Source organism: Cinclus cinclus, chromosome Z (genome assembly GCF_963662255.1).
Source record: "Cinclus cinclus chromosome Z, bCinCin1.1, whole genome shotgun sequence".
In the NCBI taxonomy this organism is placed as follows: Eukaryota; Metazoa; Chordata; class Aves; order Passeriformes; family Cinclidae; genus Cinclus; species Cinclus cinclus.
This window is the reverse complement of record NC_085084.1, coordinates 74410517-74431416: the sequence shown is the minus strand read 5'-3', so window position 1 is coordinate 74431416 and position 20900 is coordinate 74410517. Positions and strand designations below refer to the sequence as shown.

The 20900-nt window shown below is 39.0% G+C and overlaps 1 protein-coding gene across 1 annotated transcript; it reads right to left on the bottom strand.

Moving 5' to 3' along the window:
• Positions 1-1610: 1610 nt before the first annotated feature.
• AMACR (alpha-methylacyl-CoA racemase) lies at positions 1611-20442 on the bottom strand. Its single transcript, XM_062513666.1, has 5 exons — positions 20184-20442; positions 17635-17778; positions 14976-15136; positions 10209-10395; positions 1611-2020 (listed from the first exon to the last, which is right to left on the bottom strand). The coding sequence occupies exons 1-5, from the start codon at positions 20440-20442 to the stop codon at positions 1611-1613; spliced, it is 1161 nt and encodes a 386-aa protein (XP_062369650.1).
• Positions 20443-20900: the final 458 nt, after the last annotated feature.

Here is a 20900-nt window from a genome sequence, read left to right as displayed (position 1 = left end):
CCCTTGAGTGCTAGAGGCAGATACAAAACTTGACAGGAATCTGTCAATCAGCAACTGATGAATAGTTTTTTTGTATGTGCTGTGTACTGGCCTCAAAAGAACTGATTCTTTCTTGGTTTCTGAGAACAAAGAATATCAGAATTACTTAGAGGTGAGTTTTCTGAACAGTCTTACTTGCCAGGGAAAGGCCTTAAAAGAAACCTGTAGTGACCTTACTCAAAGCAGCTTTCAGCTGATTGAAGCCACCTGATTGAAGCAGCTGATCCAAGCTATCCTGAAGCGCCATGAGGTTTTAAATTTACATCATTATCAAATTATGGTTTCAAAACTCATCCATGATGGACATCACATTTGACAACACTGAGTTTTCTCTATCATGATTAGATATATCTGGAACTAAAACTTATCAAGTCCTACAGCAACAATGCATAATGTTCAGTAACTTACACTAGACTGATTATCATCTGGAAGCTTCAGCTGCTTTTGCTGATGATTTAGACAACTTGCCAGGACCTCCTACATAATTCTTGCTTCCAGGCTGGGGCTTATGTAATAGAATGTAAAAGAGTTTTTCATGTAATAGTATTGTTTATATGTGTTTTTTTGTGTAGTAATGTTGACATTTTTGCCACAACATATGTAAAATGAGTTAAAGTATACCTCAGCTTTGGAAGCCTTTGTAAACAACAAACCAATCTTCAGCAAAACATAGACAAAATTCTCAAAACATCCAACCCTTCATATTATTCCTCACACATTGGACTAGACAATACTGTATTAATGCCATATAACTAATTATTTTCAAAAGCAGATTTTCTTTTGTCTTGAAAGAGATGGTTTCAAGTGACAGTTTAAATTTGAAGGAATGAAAACCAACATGGAATAACCATTGTTTAAAACCTGTGCAGCAAAGATGCCTACCATTTTTCCATAAGGAGAGAAAAGGATTATTGGTTGGCAGATATTTTAAAGATAAAAAAAATATTCTGAATTTAGTTTCTAGCCAAGCCAATATTCCAAATGTAATATAATGAGACTGAATTGGGAAAATGTAGTCAGGCTGTTAAATAGATTAACTTTGAGATAATAGCTCTGCAGCACATAAGAGAATAGCGTTAGACCATAGTTTCAGCACGATAAAGCAAAATAATTAATATGAAAAAAACAGATTTAAAAAATCCCCTCTAATTCATAAATGAACAACACAATTACTCACTTAAGAAGAATATAACTATATTTTATTAATATAATTGCTTTCAGGTAATTGCAACATGTATTACAAATCAATGGTATAACCAAGAATTAAAATAATCAAACCAAAGGATGCAATATTTAAGCAAACATTCTGAGAGTTCACAGGTGCTTACCAAGTAAAATGTGTAGATCTTCAGAACACAGTTATAGTATCATTCTAGACAAGAGATCATCCTGGTACACAAGCACTGTTAAGTCCCACTGTTTTCAAACTAAATTTAAAAGGTCAATAATTTAAAAGTTATTATTATTTAAAAGCAATATTATGCAAACATTTTTGTCATATAGTTAAATTTTAAAGCATAAAAGCTTACAGTATCAGCCTGAAATTTATCTGATATTCATAATCACAGAGATTATAAATTAGCTTTTAGGTTGTTGAGTTCTATTGCTTTATCAGAATAAAGTTTAGCAATCTCTTGTTTAGTAAACCCATATTCTAGAAGTATCTCTTCTGTGTGCTCTCCTACAAAAGGATCTCTTTTACATGATGGAACAGCAGGCGTCCTCGATAGAACAGGAGCAGGTCTAGGACTTATCTCTCCCTGATCATTTTTGATAAAAGAGCTTCTTTCTTTGTTATGCTGATGTGAGGCAGCATCATCAAAGGATAAAACAGGGGTCACACAGGCATCAGTGCTATCAAATATGCTGCACCACTCAGCCTGTGTCTTCTGTGCAAATATGGATGCAAATTTTTTCTTCATTTCAGGCCAGTCAAATAAACTCATCTGAGCGGGGAGTTCATCCAAATTTAGCCCAAGACCTGAAAAGAGAAAGCAAAGTTTAACTATAGTACAGCTCAGATAATTTACTAAGTGCTTCCCACAACTAAGTATATTCTTCAAGAAGATAATATTTTGCAGGCTATACCGAAGCCACTTTGAATATTATTTGGGTTATCTGTGCAAGGCAGGGAGCAGAGGAATAAAATGCTCTATGATACTTAAAATTAAACTAACCTGCATCAGCTACAGCCTTTTAAGAACATACCTATAATAAACACTCATTTGTAGCAACACTTCACAGAAGCAGCAGCTGCCTCAAGATAACAACGTCCTGAGAAAAACCTGTATAAGAAGTATCATATTCTCTACCTGGCAGTAGCAACACAGAAATCTGTGAATGGGCCCCAAACTACAGCAATACACTTGTATTAGCTCTCAGGAGCCAGCACATCTGTCAGAGTTGGACATTCAGCAGGTTACAGTGTTTGAAGTTCAGCATGATGGGGTTATTTCTATGCCACAGATGAGAGGATGGTGTGGATGGACGTGCCCAATTTGATCTGCTTGTGGCAGCTCAGTTGCAAGTGCCTGCAGGCTGAATGACTTGCTTCTTCATTCCACTGTCCGAAGACGCTCCAGCAGTATCTCCTGCTCCCTCTGCTCCAGCACACTTCCCAGGTTCCAACTCCCACAGCCCTTTCACTCACTAACTGCTCAATAATCCTGCTTTCCACCTCAATTGCAAGCACTACCCAGGTACACACTGAGCACATCCCTTCTGAGACACCAGATCAAAGCATGGGCACACAGGCCTTGTAACGACAATTTCCTGAATTAGGCAAGTCCTAGGTCTATCCCTGAACTAAGCATCATATCCTTTCTCACTGGGAGCTTACATCTCTTCTGTGCTGCTGGTTTCCAGTATCTGTTTCTGTTCTCATGGATTCTGCTCTCTGAAGTCTCTGTTCTTTCATTCTGCTACTCCAAGGAGATGCATGAATTTTTATCACTTTTTGTAGAGATTATCTCAAAAATGAGATAAAAAACAAGAAAGAGAAATTGAACTACACTTTCAAAATGGAGATAGGACACAGGTATAAGCAGAGTATATGATACCAAACAGAAATGAGAAGTGGTATCTCGCAGGTTATTCTAACAGTCCCATTTTGAAATTCAGGAGCATGAAATGAACACAGCAAGAAAAATTCACAAAGAGCAGGGATATGAAAGAAGTTAATTTGAGAAATCAGAAAGACTAGAAAACAGGTATCAAAATAATGTTTCACAAGTAACAAAATATTAGCTTCTTAGAAAACAGCAGTTCCCTGTAAAAGGCAAAGAAAATGTAGAGGTCTGCGAAATTGAATTTTGAGCAATTTTACTGTATCATTGGTTATCTGGTATCACAGGCTTGGGTAACAGAGGACTGTTTGCAAGCAGAATTTATGCAGACCTTTTCTTGTCTTTAGCTGTAGATAGGCAGAAAACACCTAAAACAGCTTGTCTTTCTATGCCTTCTTCACCTCTAAGTAAGGGAGGATATTGCTGCTGAAACATGCAGGGGAGAAGAAAGGGAGATAATGACTTTTCTTCTGCTCCTTAAGTTCTTTCTCTTCATTCATAATCTGTACAAAATGCACTTCTTGAGGCCCAAAGTACTGCCCACCCCCCCAGTTTAACACAGTATTTAAGAATTTCACCATCGATCACAAGATTATTAACATAGTTTTGAAAATTAATACATGCTTTGAAATTGTACTTTGGTACTTCTGAGGAAAACACACAGATATTGCCAGTCTCAAGACTCAAAACAGCCTTGCATATTTACTCTCAGAAGAAAATCACGAAGGCAAAATAAATATTTTCCCATCTTATTAGAAATGCCTCTGGATATCAGGATAGATGATACTACAAATGATGAGTCCTTATGGTTTTATCAAGCCATGTGCACCTTAATTCACTGAACTTAACACTCTTGTGTCCCTGACCACTCATTTCATCCTAAAAATGAGAACAGCTGAAGGTTAACCCACACTTGTTGAACATCATGATCAAATAAAAGTTCGGAGTATTTTCAAAATTAATTTGATTATTGATTTTCAAAGTCTTCCACTATAGACAAACAGTGCAGTATAGTTTACTTATGAACTATGAGATGAGACAAATTTACCTTCCACAGAAGGAAAGCAAATACTCAGTACCTGAGCTTCTGTCTCAAAGCATAAAATCTTGTCAAGTGGAAAATTTGTTTCACAGTACTCATATTCTTATTAAGTCTGGTTTGGTTTCTAGCAGCCAGTCCAACATGAGCAGAGCTCTACTATTACCCATTACACAATTATTTTTGATGATCATGGCAGATGGGAAGTTGGCTGAGTCTCACTGCATATACTCTGGCAAACTGGAACAATATGCAGAACCTGGAATTTAATATTACATGCTCATTTTCTGCTTACCACTGAGGACTTCAACTTTAAACAGGATGAACTGAGAGCATTTAAGCACTACAGCTTCTCATTTTCCAGCTTGTGCACCACCATTTGTGGTGCAGATGAGCAGTATCAGAGCAGGAGTGACTGACTCAACAAGGAAACTATTACATGGCACAGCATTGTCTGGGATACCAAAGGAGCACAGACTTCACTCAATGTAATCAAAAGCAAAGTGTCTTTTACACAGAGTATCTTACAAAGCAATAACAACTTAGTTTCAAGTCTTTTTCTTCAAATTTTCATCTAGGATTTTTTGTATGGAAAAGCCCAGTCAACCTACTCTAGTACAGCTTTGAAATTATTTTTGCAAAATGTGAAATTGTCTCCCTATAACGCTGTAGCTTTAAATCTCCTTCAAATACTATAGCTTTACTGACACATATCCCCACATCATTTATTGATGCAGCAAACTGAAATCTCTATTTCTACACAACTTCTTGGGCATACTTTAGTAAAATCAGGCATTGACTTCAAGAGAAAGAAACTAGCAAAATTCATTAGCTACATCAGTGAAGCTGCTTTGGTATGTCAGAAATTGAAACACTTTTTAATATTATTTCAGTCACACCATTTTAAAAGTGGAGTTTTGTTCAGGATTTTCTTGTTTTATCTTGAGAATTTTCTTTTCAAAAATGTACAGTCATAGCAGAGTAATTTTAAAATTATGTTGTCATAACATGACTGAATAAAATAATCTAGTATGGGAAACCTTAATTTTGGCCTAAACAACAGCTGCAAGGGGAAGGCCATTGTGCTTTTTCTGACTAAATAAAATTTGCTCTCACTGTGAGAGGGAATTGAATTTCAGAATATTCCAAGAGTAGTGATTTTTCACTAAACTAACTATTTAAATTTTTTTCTCTGCACAATATATCTGAAGCTTAAGAATTTTTTAGAAAGTGACAGTTCATCAGGCCCACAGTACTACTTGGCCTCACTGCAAAAGCATCCATAGCCGTACTTCAAGTTGACATACTTAATTACCACAAATGTAAATGTTTTGATGCAGCAAGAGCCTGACCCTCTACAGTATTTGTACAATATTTAAGGCTTATCATGATAAATAAATTAAAATAAAACATAACATTATGTATAACTGAATCTAAAACATAATGAGAAAACTGTTTGTCCATGTTGCATGTCTCAATAACAATGTGGTATTGCATTCAGTGTATCAGCAGATTTTTAATACAGTACACAATACTTCACAAAATGGAAGTCCTGTGGAAATCCTTCATAATGATGTAAACTACGTTTTTTAATTGCTTCCTATTTTTTCCTTCTTTTTTTAAGCAGAAATTATACAATGCAGGAGTACTGAAGTAGTACGAAAGGGGTACTATAGAGAGGAACTGAAGTTCAGGACTTCAGTGATTTCCACATCAATATAAGTGGACACTAAGCTCACCTTGTGTAACTGACTGGGTTACCTTTGAATGAGACCTTTACTCTCACCTGCTCCACTGAATTTACTATGTTCTTCACACCCCTTGGAGCCTGGCTGCAGCAAGACTAAGCATCTATTGCTAAAACACAGAACAAACCTGCAGAAGCAATTCACAGGTCAGTTGAAAGTCATTCTGTCTCTTTCTGTCAAAAGATTAAGGCTTAACATTAGTAGCAAATGTTTCCTCCATAGGATTTTTCCTAAGATGCCAAAGCATTTAGCTATTTACTGTCTGATTTTTGTAGCAATGAAATTAATACCTGCAAAAGGACTACATCTTATTTGTTAATAGCACATAGTGAGCCCAAAATACTTCTCTACTGCATCTATTTTACATAGCTTCAGTTTCTCATAAAGCCTTTAAAATTTATTTAATTAATAGATTTCTGGCAAGCATAAACGTAATTGTCCCTGCTGAGCACAATCTACAAAGTCAACAATCTTCTCATATTAATATGCTCTATTTTCTTACATTTAGTTTCTCCTTAAGAACTTTCTTCACCATGTCATTAAATGCACTAGGTTAAAGCACTAGGTTCCTGGAGGTAAACGCTGAAGTGAACCAAAACCAAAAGGAAATAAGTTCTGCTTTGGCTAAGCAGAATTCTGTGAGCGGAGATAAATGGTTCAGAAATCACACTCCTTTCTCAATTTTTCAGTCTTTAAATCTCCAACTGACATCAGCAACACCCATATCCTTGTACTCTCTTTCTATGGGAGTGGCAAAACTAATGTACCCTCTGAATATGGACAGAGAGACACCAATTGGTTTTTGTTCACCATCAGAACTGACCATAAATACGGAGAAAAGCTATGAAATGAAATTACAGAAATTGCAACTGGAACATACCATTTTGAACCCACTTCAAAGCTGGAGTTAATGCCTGGAACAGACAACTCAGCCTAAGTTAAAGACCCTCAGATTTGTGTAAGAGCAATACAATTTGCACAGGCACCATTCTCTTCCCTAAAATATTCAAAGGCTTAAATTCTGAATTTAATTTCTCAATAGATATCCCAGAAAGGAAATAATCCCCAAGTCACAAGAAGGATCTGCTGTTCTAATTTAGTGCACTATTGTTTCAGAAAGACTGAAACCCTAATTACTGAAAACAATAAGTATTTCCTATGTAAAAATCTGAAAAGATCATGATATGCACCTCAAACACAATAATAGAATACCATTACTTTCCATTCAGTACTGTGAGAAAATCTTGGAGTTTGGTCACTTTAAACAACACACCTTCACAAATTAAACAAAGGAAACTCACTGAGTGTAAACAAGGAAAGATAATTATACAATTAAAGGCAAGAAGCAAAACTTTCTCAAAGACTGCAGCATGTATGCTGCATTGTTTAAATACGGCAGAAACAGACTGAAACATGTGCAATAATGATTGCAGCTGCTGTCTACTTACATGTGGATACACACCAGGTCTTTATTGCTGGAATAACTATTTTTGTAAGTTCAGCTGTTAAAATCAAGCAACTTCTATGCTCTGTAAGCATAAGGAAAACTTTCAAACATGAAAATAGTTGTCCAGTGTGGGTGCCTCAACATAAGCAGAATTCACAGTTGCTGCTCTAACTGTAGGCTGTAAATTTCTGAGAAACAACTAAAAGGAAAGCAGAACTTTAGCATTTTCCTCAGTGAAGAGCTGTCAAAGGACGATTGAGCCCATCTGTGACCACACTGTATCACCTGGCCTCTGGTTTCATCCACCAGAGGCTTATCTCTAGATAATCTGGCTGAGAGAGAAAAGCCCAAGTCTTCCCCCATAACAATGATCAATAAAAAAAAAGGCAGGACAGTCCAGAAAAAATTCACAGAGAAAAAGAGTCATAAACAGAACCACACCCATTGCAGAACTTTGGTGCTTTCTGAACAAGTAGAAATTCTATCCCAGGCCTGTAGCTTAAGTGTCATTAAACTTAGCCTCCAAAGAACAAAATACTGCAGACCATTAATACTGCAGGCCAGTGTTTGATCACTTAAACCAAACATGGGTATTTGAGTATGCAGCCTTGATTTTTTCTCATTTGCTTTGTATTTAATATAAGTATTCTCCCTGAAGATATTTACTGGAATTCCAAATTACCTAACACCCAGGGCAAGGGCTTGCATTTTACTTCGATACAGTTTTACAATTACTTTTGTTCTGCAACTCCTATGCAAGCAAGAATATCTCTGGGGATTGGATGAGAAAAACATTTCAAAGAACTGCAAATAATCAATGTGGAATGATCAACTACACTTTGTTTTTCAAGATAAGTTGCTTACAAATTGAGTTCACAAACAAGTTAGGACATTTAGAGACAAAAAGCACCATCCTCTTCAGCCAAGAACATGGCATTTCCAAACTTGACATCTGATCTCTCCAACATAATACTGGACATGTCCCTGAGTCACTCCAGGAGCCCCTTCATGTAGCAGCATGTGCCAGTTTAGATATTACACACAATGGACTTTTATAAGCTACAAGAGAAGCAGCCATTCACAGCTACAGCTCTGCAAGAACCTGGAGAGCACCACAGACTGCAAGAGAACAAAGCCAAAGTGTAAAGAACAAGCTCTCTTCTTGGGCTCCTGCTCACCAAAGGCACACCCCACCTTACAACCCTGTAAGGCAAGAAACACGAGTTGCAGGTGAAAACAATTGCTCACCCCCCACTGATGCCCAGCCTGTCCTCCAGCAGTGACCACCCACCAACCTCCCCTCCAATTTTATTGCTGAGTACATGTCCTATGGTACCTGACAGCTGCCGTCAGCTGTCCCAGCTGTGATTCCTTCCCACTTCTTGTGTCCCAGCATTCTTGCTGGTGCAGTGGGGTGAGGAGGAGAAAAGTCCTCAGTGCAGTGCAAGAGCTGCTCATTAGTAACTGAAACATCCCTGTGTAACAGCACAAACCCAAATCACAGCCTCGTGCAAGCTACTGTGAATAAATTCAGCTCTACCCCAGGCAAAACCAGTACATACTGTAGCATAGATACAATTCAAGCAATGCTACAATTCAAGGAATAATCCCTGGGAAAGAGACTGGGCAAGAATAAGGAACTACACCCCTGACATGCTCACTGAGCAAAGACTGGCCACATGCGAGCTGTGCATGGACAAACATGGTTCACAAAACATTGGGTTCCAGTGTTTTATTCCACTTTAGGAATCCTTTGCTGACATTCCTTGAATTCATTAACCAAAACTAAAACTAAATTGAGAACTTCTTGTAGCTTCGTATGAATGAAGAATGAAAAAAGAATAAATAATAAATTCCTTCATTAATTCTTTATATTTTCTTAAATTCTGTATGAAAAGCATGGCAATCTATGAGAGAAGCACAAAAGACAAAAAAATTAAATAACCAGTAAGAATCTAAGAGTCCACGTGATAAAAGGGTTGAGGCACACAACAAGTTCAGAAGATTCACCTGAAATTCTGTTTTAATTTCACACAGTTAAATATTTTGCATAACCCACTCTAATTTCTTAAAGAGATAAATCATGATTTATGGTCATATTTAAAGAGTCTTATTCAAATATAAATACTATACCCAAAGCCAAACACTAAAAGCACTCTGAAACTGTGTGGTGGAAATTAATTATTTAAGCAAAATTTGCTTCCACAAAAATGTTTGCTATCAAGACATACTACTAACTACTTCCATATAATGAATATTTATTTCTGAAGCAATTTAAATAGGTTTTATTTCTAATTATAGTGTAAATAATAGAAATTGCTTGAAATTCTATTTGCAAATCCAAGCAATTAGGTTTTTTTAATGTATAACAATCATTTGAAAAAAGTGATTTCCAGAAAAAGTTGTTTAGTGCTTCAGTCACACCATTACAAATAACTCCAAATGAAAACTTGCAAGTTAAGTGTTAATTGCTGAGGGTGAAAAGGAAATAAATTAATGGCTAGAAAAAGAAAGTCAATTAAACTGTTACACAGCTACCCAAGTAGCTCCGGGAACTGCTTGGCTTTTACAAAGAAACCACATCTCCCACTTTTTTTTAAAAAATTGTTTACTGAAAGAGTGATAAAGTACTGGAGTCAGCTGCCCAGGGAGGTTTTGGAGTCACCATCCCTGGATGTGTTTAAAAAAAGACTGGATGTGGCACTCAGTGCCATGACTTGAGGTGTTATGGCATGGGTTGTACTTGATGAACTTAAAGGTCTCTTCCAACCCAGTGATCCTGTGAACCATTCTGTGAATCAAAACCAACTGCTAAAGAATTCACTCCATCATGCTTTGCTGTTACAAAACAATTGCTCTGATCTACTCACCTTTTATTAACTGGTTATAAAATTTAGGCTCAATGGCACCAACAGCCATGAATTTTCCATCAGAGGTTTTGTAGACTTCATAGAAAGGCGCACCACTATCTAGAAGGTTTTCACCTCGAGGTTGGTTCCAAAGTCCCACTTTTTGTGATTTCCACAGGAAAGAACTTAGGTATGCTACTCCTTCTACCTTGAAGATTTAGAGAAAAAAAAAATAAAAGCTCCAGTAAATTAGCTGTCATGTTACTTAAATTCTGTATAAAACAAAACAACAAAATGCTACTACAAGTTCTGCCCTTCACTAGGATTTTTAATGACAGGATCTCTGGTAAGCAGTTCCATTTCTTAAAATTTTCAATTACTGTTTACATTGCCATCTGTGAAATCATCTAGAATTAGAGAGTAAGAAAGAGCATAAATGTAGTAAGGCAGCTTCAGATAGATAACACAGTTTCAATGCACAAAGCTTCCTCATTTAGCAAGTTTAGAGCCATTAGATATTCACAATGAGTGAGTAACTTAAAATGATGGGACAAGCCTTTTGACTCTACGCAACATTAAGCATCTGACAGCTACCAACACCTTCTAAATCTCTGGAAAACAAGATACCAGTACCAGACTTGTAAATACCATATTTGTAGCTCCTTTAAATATACTGATTATAGGAAGACTGCTATTTTCAGAAGAAAATTTGAAGGAAATCAAAATCTTCAACACCAAGTTAAAACAACAACTGTTCTCTCACTGTCATCAGTTACACACTGATAGCAGTTACACACAGTTACACACACATAGCAAAGTAATCTCCACATAGAAAAGAGTCTGATGAATACAGAGGTAGAAAACATGAGTAGTCCCATACCAAATCACTCCTCAAAATTTTGTCTTTGCAGAGTACACCTAGATGAAAATTCAGTTTGTTCAGCCTTTCAACAATTTCCAATGTTGTGCCAGTCTTTCAAGAAAAATAATATCCTACAGTTTTGCCCATCAGCATAATTATTTTTCTTTCAACTGTATTAAAAGTACTGTAAGCAAAGATAAGCCAGTTAATAGTGTACGGCCAAAAACATTCAATAGAACAGATTAAAACTTGAGCTGTATTATTCTGAGTATCACTTGATTCATGCATTTTCAGCTGCATGAAACTAACCTAATATCATCTATACATAAAAGCACAGATACTGTACCAAAATAACAAGGCTACTAAATTTTCATTGTAGAAAGACCTATTAGCTTATACCCTTCTATGCAGAAATTTGAAATATTCAAATTGCTGAAGTATGCAGTCAAGAGGGCTTCTTCATTTGATGTGCGTCACTTGGGTTCTTCTCTAGTACTGTTTCAAGGACAGGAATACTTCTATCCTCAGTGTCACATGTTAAAGTCAATTAAAGCACTTTCATATGAGAAAATACTGCATACCTTAATCTACATATCTGCAAAATTATTGCAAGGATGTTAAAATAAAGTTTGTTTAACTAATGATCTGACCTTGCACTGCTCATATTAACAGAAAGTAATATTACACAAAAAGCTCTGAAATTAAGGGTAATAAAAGACAGGGAAAATATAAGAATAAGCCCTAACTGAAAATTAGATTTCAGTGCTGACAAAACTCTTAGTCAGCACCTATACAATACCTACGACCTACTTACCCTAGAAACACTTTAAATAAAACAGCACATCTGGTTTTGACTGGTATAGGGACTTCAGAAATATCCCTGTCTGGGCAACTGGACAGCTAGGTTCTACTCGAGGCCCACTGCAATTCTGAGGCAAGTAAAAAAAGTGTCTTAACATCTGCACCAGCCTTCCAAAGGCATATAAAAACTACACCACACACTCACTAATGTGGTCACCTTCTTTTACAACATGAAAAGGATAATATGGAGAGACTCTACTTGCAGAATGATTATACAATAGTTAACTGCTTCACGTCTCCCTCACGTTAAGAATATGTGCAGTCTCCAAAGCAGGCACAAGAATCCAGAGGCATCACCCTGATGCCTCTGTGACCTGTCTGCTCCACAAGCCTCCTATTCTTTCCACAGACTGGAACAGCTCAAATGAAAGTGGTAATGAATCCACACCTAACTATCCTTGTGACTGATGAAGGCTTCTAGGATGTGGGAGTTTTGGTTTTGAATACCTCCAGGCTGAGAAAAACCTGGAACATCAATTTTCTATTGGACAGTTTAATGCTCCTGCCATGAGACTATTATGCAAGCAATCACTGCCAGCGTGCTTTCCCGTGGCTGTCTTTTCACAAAGAGTGAGTTATGCTCAGTCAGATGCCTACCATCAGCAAAAGGTTCTGTGGCTGAAACTCCAGTGAACCCAAACTGTGCCCCTGACTCACATGCCTCTGTTCCAGTGTGGTGCAAGACTGAAGATCTACAATTGTGCCTACTGTGTCACATCACAGTGTCCACTCCATGTGGCAACTATCTGGCTTCCTGTAAGATAGCCATGATCCTTACAGAGTCAATGAGAAGAGACAGCAACCAGCAGCAATCAATTCAGGCCAGGCATTTAATTCTGCTGAGACAGATGAAATGCAGGACTCAGTGTCTACTGGGTCTCACACAGAGCAATTTCTACTGTAGAAAATTCCACCAAGTGTCTCAGTCATTAACATATTCAGACTACCTAAACTGTACAACAGCTTAAGTAAAGGGTCTCCTAAACAAAAGTCAGTGATAAAACAAAACAGCTGAAATGCTGCAATGCTGTGATTTTAAAAATATTTTCTTCCACAAAAAAAAAATTAGGTGTAGAAACAGGTTCATCCACCAGTCAGTTTACTGCAGTCTTTACTACTGATTATGCATGTATGATTTTCATCAGCTGTGTCACTGAAAGTCAACTCAAGATATATCTTGAGGACTATGACCAAATGCCAGGTAAAGTACATCCTGTGATACTGGGCAATACTCCATCCATTTCACAGGTTACCAGGCACATCAGCAGGGAACCATAAATTCCACAATTATGATGAGACAAAAAAAGATTGGAAGACACAATTTTTAAGGGCTTAAAAAACCTCCACAACACATTCCACTCCAAATAAGCTACAAATTTAATTAAAACATTAGCAGACTAAACTGATTCTTCTAATAAATTATTTTGATTCTCTGAGGTATGATAAGGAAAATTTGGTAGTACTACAAGCTACAGAAGTACATTTTTCAATACTTGAAGATTGGTCACAATTCACCACAGTTTTTCTTTCACAAATACACAATCTCCTTCAATTCTTCCTTTAGTACATGTTTTTAGAGACATAATTTTTGTTGCGCTACTTGTTGAAAGATGATGGCCAACATCTGAAACATTATTTTCCTGAGACTTCATAAACAATGAATAGGTTAGAATAATTGCATCAGAAATGTTGCTGGCTCTGTTTCCTGTTTATACCTCCTAATACAGTATGTATGTGTTTTGTAACAGCATGTTACTGTTGACTCATGTTCAGCTTGTGACTACTACAAACCCCCAGGATTGTACTTTAGCCAATTGTCCTTTTACTGCATTTGTGCAGCAAATTGTTTCTGCCTAGACAGGACTACAGAGCAGCAATGTTCATGAATGGTAGCCAGTTTTTTCAGGTCATTGCTCCAACCTGAAAAGGTCATTTTCAATTCTAATCCAAGTCCAACACACTTATAGTCCTTCACATATGTGTATAATCTGTAAATTTACTAAACACAATTGCTCATCCATCATTTAGTTTATTGGAGAAAGCACAGGAAAAAAACCCAACAAACATCTACAGAACTCCACTTGATAAGCTCTCCATTTTGATGATCAACTACTAAAATCTTTTGTTGCAGTAAAAACGTTAGTCCTGTTTGGCACTGTTCCCATAAAATTTTCATCTAGACCATAATGTCATGGACTACTTTCAAGAACATCACATGTATTTGTCAAAAACTTACTGAAGTCCAACATCTCTTGCTGTTCTACTGTCTTCAAGACCACTTCAGCAAAGGGATTTGTTTCAATTAATGCAATTTTTTTAGATTTATATTTAAGGCAAAACCTTAGTCTTCACTGTACAATGCCTCCAAGGGAGGTAAAATTTTAACTACAACATTCTTTAAAATAAAATGGGAAAACAAGAAACAACACTTTCAGGTAATCTAAGTTTCAAGGATAAATGTAAGTAAGTATTTCCCCTCTGTGTGTAAGTGGGTGGCTTTCTAGTGGAAAAAAGTCCATAGTATTTATTATTAAGCTAATTTAGCCTTTCATTTATTTTACAGCACATTCAAAAAGTGTCTGAATCTGACTTCTTGGCAATCATTCATGGGCAGTGTAACTTTCCCAGGGAACAGTGCTTCTAAATAAGGTAAGACCTGTCACAAATTTATAAGAAGATGCCACTGAATAAAGGTAACTCAAATTTTATTCCAAGAGTCTTCTCATTTTTGCTGTTATCCAATAAGCCAATTGTTTATTACACACCCTATCTCCATACACATTTATTCTTCAAACATATACAGCTAGTACTTTGTGAAGAAGGCAGACAGGCAAAAGCAGGGAGAGGGGAGAGGCTGCAGTATCTGTTCCATGTCATAAGGATATTATGGCAGTGATTCATGAACATTTCTTGCATGCAAAGGAATAGCCATTTTTTGAAATCACTTACTGTTCCTTTCCCGAATTCTCAATTTCAAACCTTACAATCTCCTCCCTTTCCCACATGTAGAGTAGAACACCCCAAGCAAATCTAAGAAACTCCAAATTCCTTGAGAACAAGCTTACCATACTTGCATCAACGACCTGCCCTCTGCCAGATCTGGCACGTTCAAAGAGGGCTGTAACAATGCCCAGCGCACACATGACACCTCCACCAGCAAAATCAGCCAGAAGGTTCACAGGTGCGTAAGGATTTTCATTCTTTCTACCCAGCTTTGACAGCACACCTGCCAAAAAAGAAACCAAAGTAAGGACAAGCATAAAATTAATTACAAACATTCATTTCTACAACTAAATTTTCATTATTTTCAATCCATTCAAATAAATAAGGCATAAAGCAATCTTCTAATATATTCCATTTATGTTTGGCTGATTCTTTAATTCACAAAAGAGTAGAACTATATGAAATTGCAATAGTGAAGGTGTAATTAATTAAAGACATTAACACAACTCTCACAGATAAATGTTGATATTTTGACTATACAGGGACAAAATTTTATTAAAAAAACCCTACCCTGTGTGCAGTAATTCTATATTAGTACTTTGTACACGCACTGAATCTTGCTCATAAGAGGCACTATGAATGTGTCTCAAAGCTACTTAGATAAACTGCTCTTCTGTTAATATTTTAAAGTAAAAATGCAGATGTGTAGTTTAGTGTGCTCATAACAAATGAACTAATAATCACAACAAAGGACCTCACACTAAAAACTTTGCTTCAGACTGATCCTCCCTCTCCAACTATCCTTAGGGAAAAAAGGGTTGCATGTAAGAACAGGTGACTAGCACAGGAAGGTTATCTCTGATTGCAGGCAATGTAAACACAGGGAACCTATGTTTATGCCAGCAATTATGCAGAAACGAAAGGAATTAGAGCAAAGGGTAAGCCAGTTTACTTCAGTCAGAGCTTTGAATTTGTTAGCATTTCTCTGCCATCCTGAACAACCTCTTTACTGCGACCTTACTCTTTGTAGTTGCCTCACAGCGATTCCCTTTGGGCAAGCAACAAACTGCAGTGATCATCCCTCTCCTATGTCTGTGGCCTGAGGCTGAGACTTGCAGAACACATGGTCAGAATTTCCTGAGAATTGCATGGTTCTGATGCACTGTTTAGTTAACTAATGGTCTAATGCACTTCCTATGGGCAAGCAACAGAGTGCACACTATAAAAGGTTTCCAAATCCTGTAGTGCAGAACTAAAACCCCTGCAGCTGCCTAAAACCTTCTTTTTAACAGTCTAAAAAGTTGTCACAGGCACTAGAAAATTAATATACTGACTTCTTAAGACCTCCTAACACAAACTGGTTTTTAGTTAAAGGAAGCCAAAGCTCATTAGGAAAATATTCATAATATGAGATCTCATTTTTGAAGGAAAACACCTATCAAACACCTTGTTCTATTTCCTTTTAATAGGCAGAAAAACTTAACCTGCAAAATTTCAAGCAAAATTATTTTAGGAAAGTATCACTAACCAAAACACTACTGAATAAATGAGATCCATAGAAAAAAAAAACCCACTTGATTTGTAAACCAGAAAGCAATACAAACTAAGGTAGGGATGGACCATGCTGTTTCTGCACCGACTCCTTCCCTCCACTAATAACACATAAATCACCCTGATACTTTGAAATCATCTTGACATGAAGTCAAAAGTGTTTCAAATGAGGCATCTCTTTTATCTTTTCTACTCTCTTAAAAGTTTAGGGAAGACTGAATCCATCCCTAAAGAAGTTTAATTCCACACTATGACTCCTCATAGTAGGTGATACCAGACCACCAGGTTTGCATTACCTATGCTCCATCCCTTTCCTGGGGCTAGAAGAAATACTTTAACCAGTGGAAAGCCAAGAACTTTTGGCCCACTTTCTTCCCTCTTTCACAGGCTCAGAGCAGCATCAGTGACAGAAGCAGCGACAGAAGAGCAGAAGGCAGGGTCATGCAAGGATGGACAGCACCAGAGATATGGAATTTTGCTCCTGTTTGCTATTCCATACTTGTAAAATCATACTACTTAAAACATGCATAATGTCCAGAACACCTTCCACTTTATTTGAAGCCTATTTCCTTTCAGCTGGTATCAGTGGAGACATATTTACAAGCAGAAAAGCACAAGAGCTCAATTGTCTTCCTCTGCCTAGTTTTTCATTGCTCAAAAAATATCTCCTCGCAAGCACATAAAATAATCTGCAGCCCTATCAGCATTATAAGTATACAGACCTACTAGAAGAAGGGCCTGAAGAAAATACTCAGTCCTCTCTTCAGATAACTATTCGGATACTTTATTCAGATAGAATAGCACAAAGGAAGGAGAATAATGTACAACCTGGGAAGACATGCTGATCCAGCCTGTAACAGCTCACTGATGACGGCAAAAACAACAGCCTATCCAGTACATGTTTCCTCTTGTGCTGACTGGTTGGTAGGATTCCTCAATTAACTGCTTCACCTTAATAAACTAGCAGAATACATACTCTTTTCTTCCAACCAGTTTTTGACTTCTGAGGAAGTTTACAGAGGGGCTATGCAAGTGCCAGAGCAGACTGAAAGTATCAGGGAAAAGCACAGTGAAAGTGAGGCCCCATTTCATTGACAGAGACACTTCAGATCAGCTGTTCCATCAGACTGCATCTCAGATAAATGTTGAGCTATCTGCTTTCAACAAGTTCTTGAGGCTAGATCAAAGGGAGGAAAGGAACTTTATTTAATAGGAAATTTTACAGCCTACCTGATAAAGCCAAGTAATTGATGTCATGACCCGCAGACTTGGCATATTTTCCTGTCTGGCCAAACCCAGTAAGTCTAGCATAGATGAGTCTGGGATTCTCATGCAGAAGGACCTCTGGACCAAGCCCAAGTCTTTCCATGACACCTTAAAAAGACATAAGCAAGGAATTCTAATTTAATTTTAATAATACTCAAAACATAATGGCTCAAAGTTCGATTATATGGCAGCAGAACTCAACTGCACTTTATAAAGTAGCACATTCTACTTCAGTGTCCATGAATAATATGAACATTATAAATTAACAACATACCGCATAAATTTTTAATATAAACCAAGTTGAAATTATGCTTTAAGAGTCTTTTTTATCAGCCTTTTTTCCTGTTTTACTTCCCCAAAAGACTGAGAGAAAATTATGAACCACTGGATGAGAAAGGTACCAAAGCCTTGTAAAACAAGGAAAAATGAGAGAGAGAAAACTCTCACAGTTTCTGTATTAAAATCACTAGATGAACTTTTAGAACTCGGTGGCATATAGGTTGAATCACCATGGATTTACAGAAATCAAGGCTAAAATTTTAATCTTGCAGTCTTAAAGCAGTGGTTTCAAGAGGAGACATATGAGTTGCAAATAAATTCTACTTTCTTACTGGTTCAGTGCAGCTTGGTCAGACTTTGATCTATATTGGCACTGCAGGGCCACATATTTTGGAATGGAAGGGGAAACGTAATTTCAAGGCCTGTTCCACCCCAGAATCTGCTACTCCAGCTTGTGTCACAAAACTAATCCATGCTGCCACTCCACCACCAATTTCATTAAGTTCCATTTCTATTGTATTAATTACTGGGCAGCGGCAAGTGATGACTGCCAAGAAAGCAGTGAAGTTTGGCAAAATGCATGATTTTCAAATGCACAGGAAACAGGGTATAATAACCCCTCTGGTGTCAAAATCACTTCTGTAAGGTCACACATGCCTTGAAGGAAATGTTCGGCCACTTGGGCCCTCACCTTCTCACTGTTTGCCAGCAGTCTCATGATGGGTCACAGATTTGCCTAGTTCACTTACAAGCCCTTAAAACCTAGTATCTAGTTACAAAATTGCCTGCACTTCCAACTGAGAAAAAAAAAAATCTAGCCAGTGCCCATAAAACCAAAGAAACCAAAATTTCATAAGGAAAATCCAGGATATCTTTTTCGTGGTGTTTTTTTCTTCTGTTGTTGGGTTTTTTGGTGTTTGTTGCTGTTGTTTTTTAGTTTTTCGGCTTCTTTTTTTTCCCCCTCAGTTTCTGGGGAGTAAAACAAAAGGTATAAGAATAAACCCATTTTCCAAAGCAGAAGAATTACTTGTGACACTTGATCTATCCATGATGTGCAATGTCTAACTGAAAAAGTCTCCTATTTCTAAACTGTAAAATCCCCGAAACATTTCAGCCTGTTCCTCAGAGAAGCACGATCACCGAATGGTTTGGGTCGGAAGGAACCTGTAAACATCAACCCAGCCCCCTGCTAGGAGCAGAGACCTCTTCTAATAGATTTGTGTACACAGAGCCCTGTCCAACATGACCTTGATAACATTTTTCCTAATAGAACAGCATCCTCAAGGAACACTGGGGGATACTGACATAACCACCAGGTGAATGCCTGTGTATGGCTTATAAACAGAGGGAACATGGTCAATCTGAAAAGTCTATAGATCTTAAAACTGCATCAGTTTTGTTGTTGAGCACCCCTAAATCAGTAAATATGCACCCTGCAATTAAAAAAAAAAATGAAAAGTTCTCCTTAAAAGACAGTTTTGAAATATGGAAAAATTCTGTAATTGATTATTTGAAAAATCTGTCTTACTTTTAACCTGTTATGAATGGAAAGTACTTGCAAAAACACAAGGAAGGTTTTCATGAAGTAGATTTAAGACTGGCAGGAAGTGATTAGTTTGCGGAAAGGAACTTCCTAAAATTAAATATTATGTTTGAAGATGAAGACTAGTTCATAACGTGCATTTGATTCTGAATCAGAATAACCCTGTGTAACAGAATCATCCTACTCTACTTAGCACATGCCCTTACATTCATCTTCCTGGGTTATGTGCTTTGTAAATGAGTAACCATAGTGTCAGATCTGTCGCCTTCAAAGGAATTGTAAGCTTAAACTCTGACCTGCACGGTAACCATAAAATCAGCAGCTCAGCAGCCGGCCTGGGCTGGTGTCCCCAGCTCGGTGTGACCCCTCGGCTCAGGCACCCTCCGGCTCCTCCAGCGCCCGGCCGGGGGCACGGCCCTGTCTGAGCGCTCTCGGCGGCCTTTCCCTGCGGTTCCACATGGCGGCTGCACTGCACAAATCCGCCACACAGCCCGAGCCCCCGGTCACAGACCCTCCAAAGCTGCTCCCTGCCCGCTTCCCACTCAGCATCGCAGAGGCCACAGACTGGCGGGAGCCGCTCAGCACAGCGCCGCAGGGCCCCGACCTTCCGCTCGCCCCACACGGCCCTGCCCGGGCCGCCACGGCCGCAGCTCCGCCCCGGCGCGGTTCCCCAGCGGCCGCGGCCCCTCACCGTGGCGGAAGGGCTCGATGAGCACGTCCGCCCCGCGGCACAGCCGCCTCAGCACCGCGGCGCCCTGCGGCCGCTTCAGGTCGAGCGCCAAGGAGCGCTTGCCGCGGGCCTGTACATCTCCGTGCGCAGAGGCCGCGGCGGAGCGGGACGGGCGATCGACTCGCACCACCTGCGCCCCGAAGTCGGCGAGAATCATCCCGCAGAGAGGCGCGGGCGCCAGCCCGGCGAGCTCCAGCACCCGCACCCCGCTCAGCGCCATCGCTGCCGCCGCCGCCGGTGAGCGCCCACACATCGATCGCGGAGGCGGCCCCGGAGCCGCCCCGCCCGCCCTCGCTCGGCGCCGGGGCCCGGGGCGGGCTCCTGCCGCCCCTCGCCCGGAGCCACCGACCCTGCCTCTCCCGGTGTTCCCTCCCCCCCGAGCCCGTGAGAGCCCGCGGGCGGCTCCGCTACCCTCCGCCCCGGCTGGCGGTGAGGAGCAGTGGGCGTTCTCCTGCTGTTGGGCTCGGCACGGAGCTGCTCTTGGGGAAACTGCCCTGTCCGAGCGTCCTGGAGCCAGCCGCCCTGGCCGTCAGACTCGCACCACTGGAGCTGGGACGGAGGCCCCTTGGCAGCTGTACAGCCCCCACACTCGCAGTCACACCAGCTCTCCCATAGCAGAGGCTCTCAGACGGCCAAATCCTTAAAATCATTTAATTGTGATGCAATAACCCAACAATA

Bases quoted from the DNA above. Each gene is read 5' to 3' on its own strand.
- AMACR (XM_062513666.1), bottom strand. From the start codon at position 20,442: ATGGCGCTGAGCGGGGTGCGGGTGCTGGAGCTCGCCGGGCTGGCGCCC. The intron at 17,779-20,183 runs GTGAGGGGCCGC...TGTCTTTTTAAG, and splicing joins CATCGAGCCCTTCCGCCACG to GTGTCATGGAAAGACTTGGG. The intron at 10,396-14,975 runs GTAAGCTTGTTC...TAAATCTTCAAG, and splicing joins AGGTCGTTGATGCAAGTATG to GTAGAAGGAGTAGCATACCT.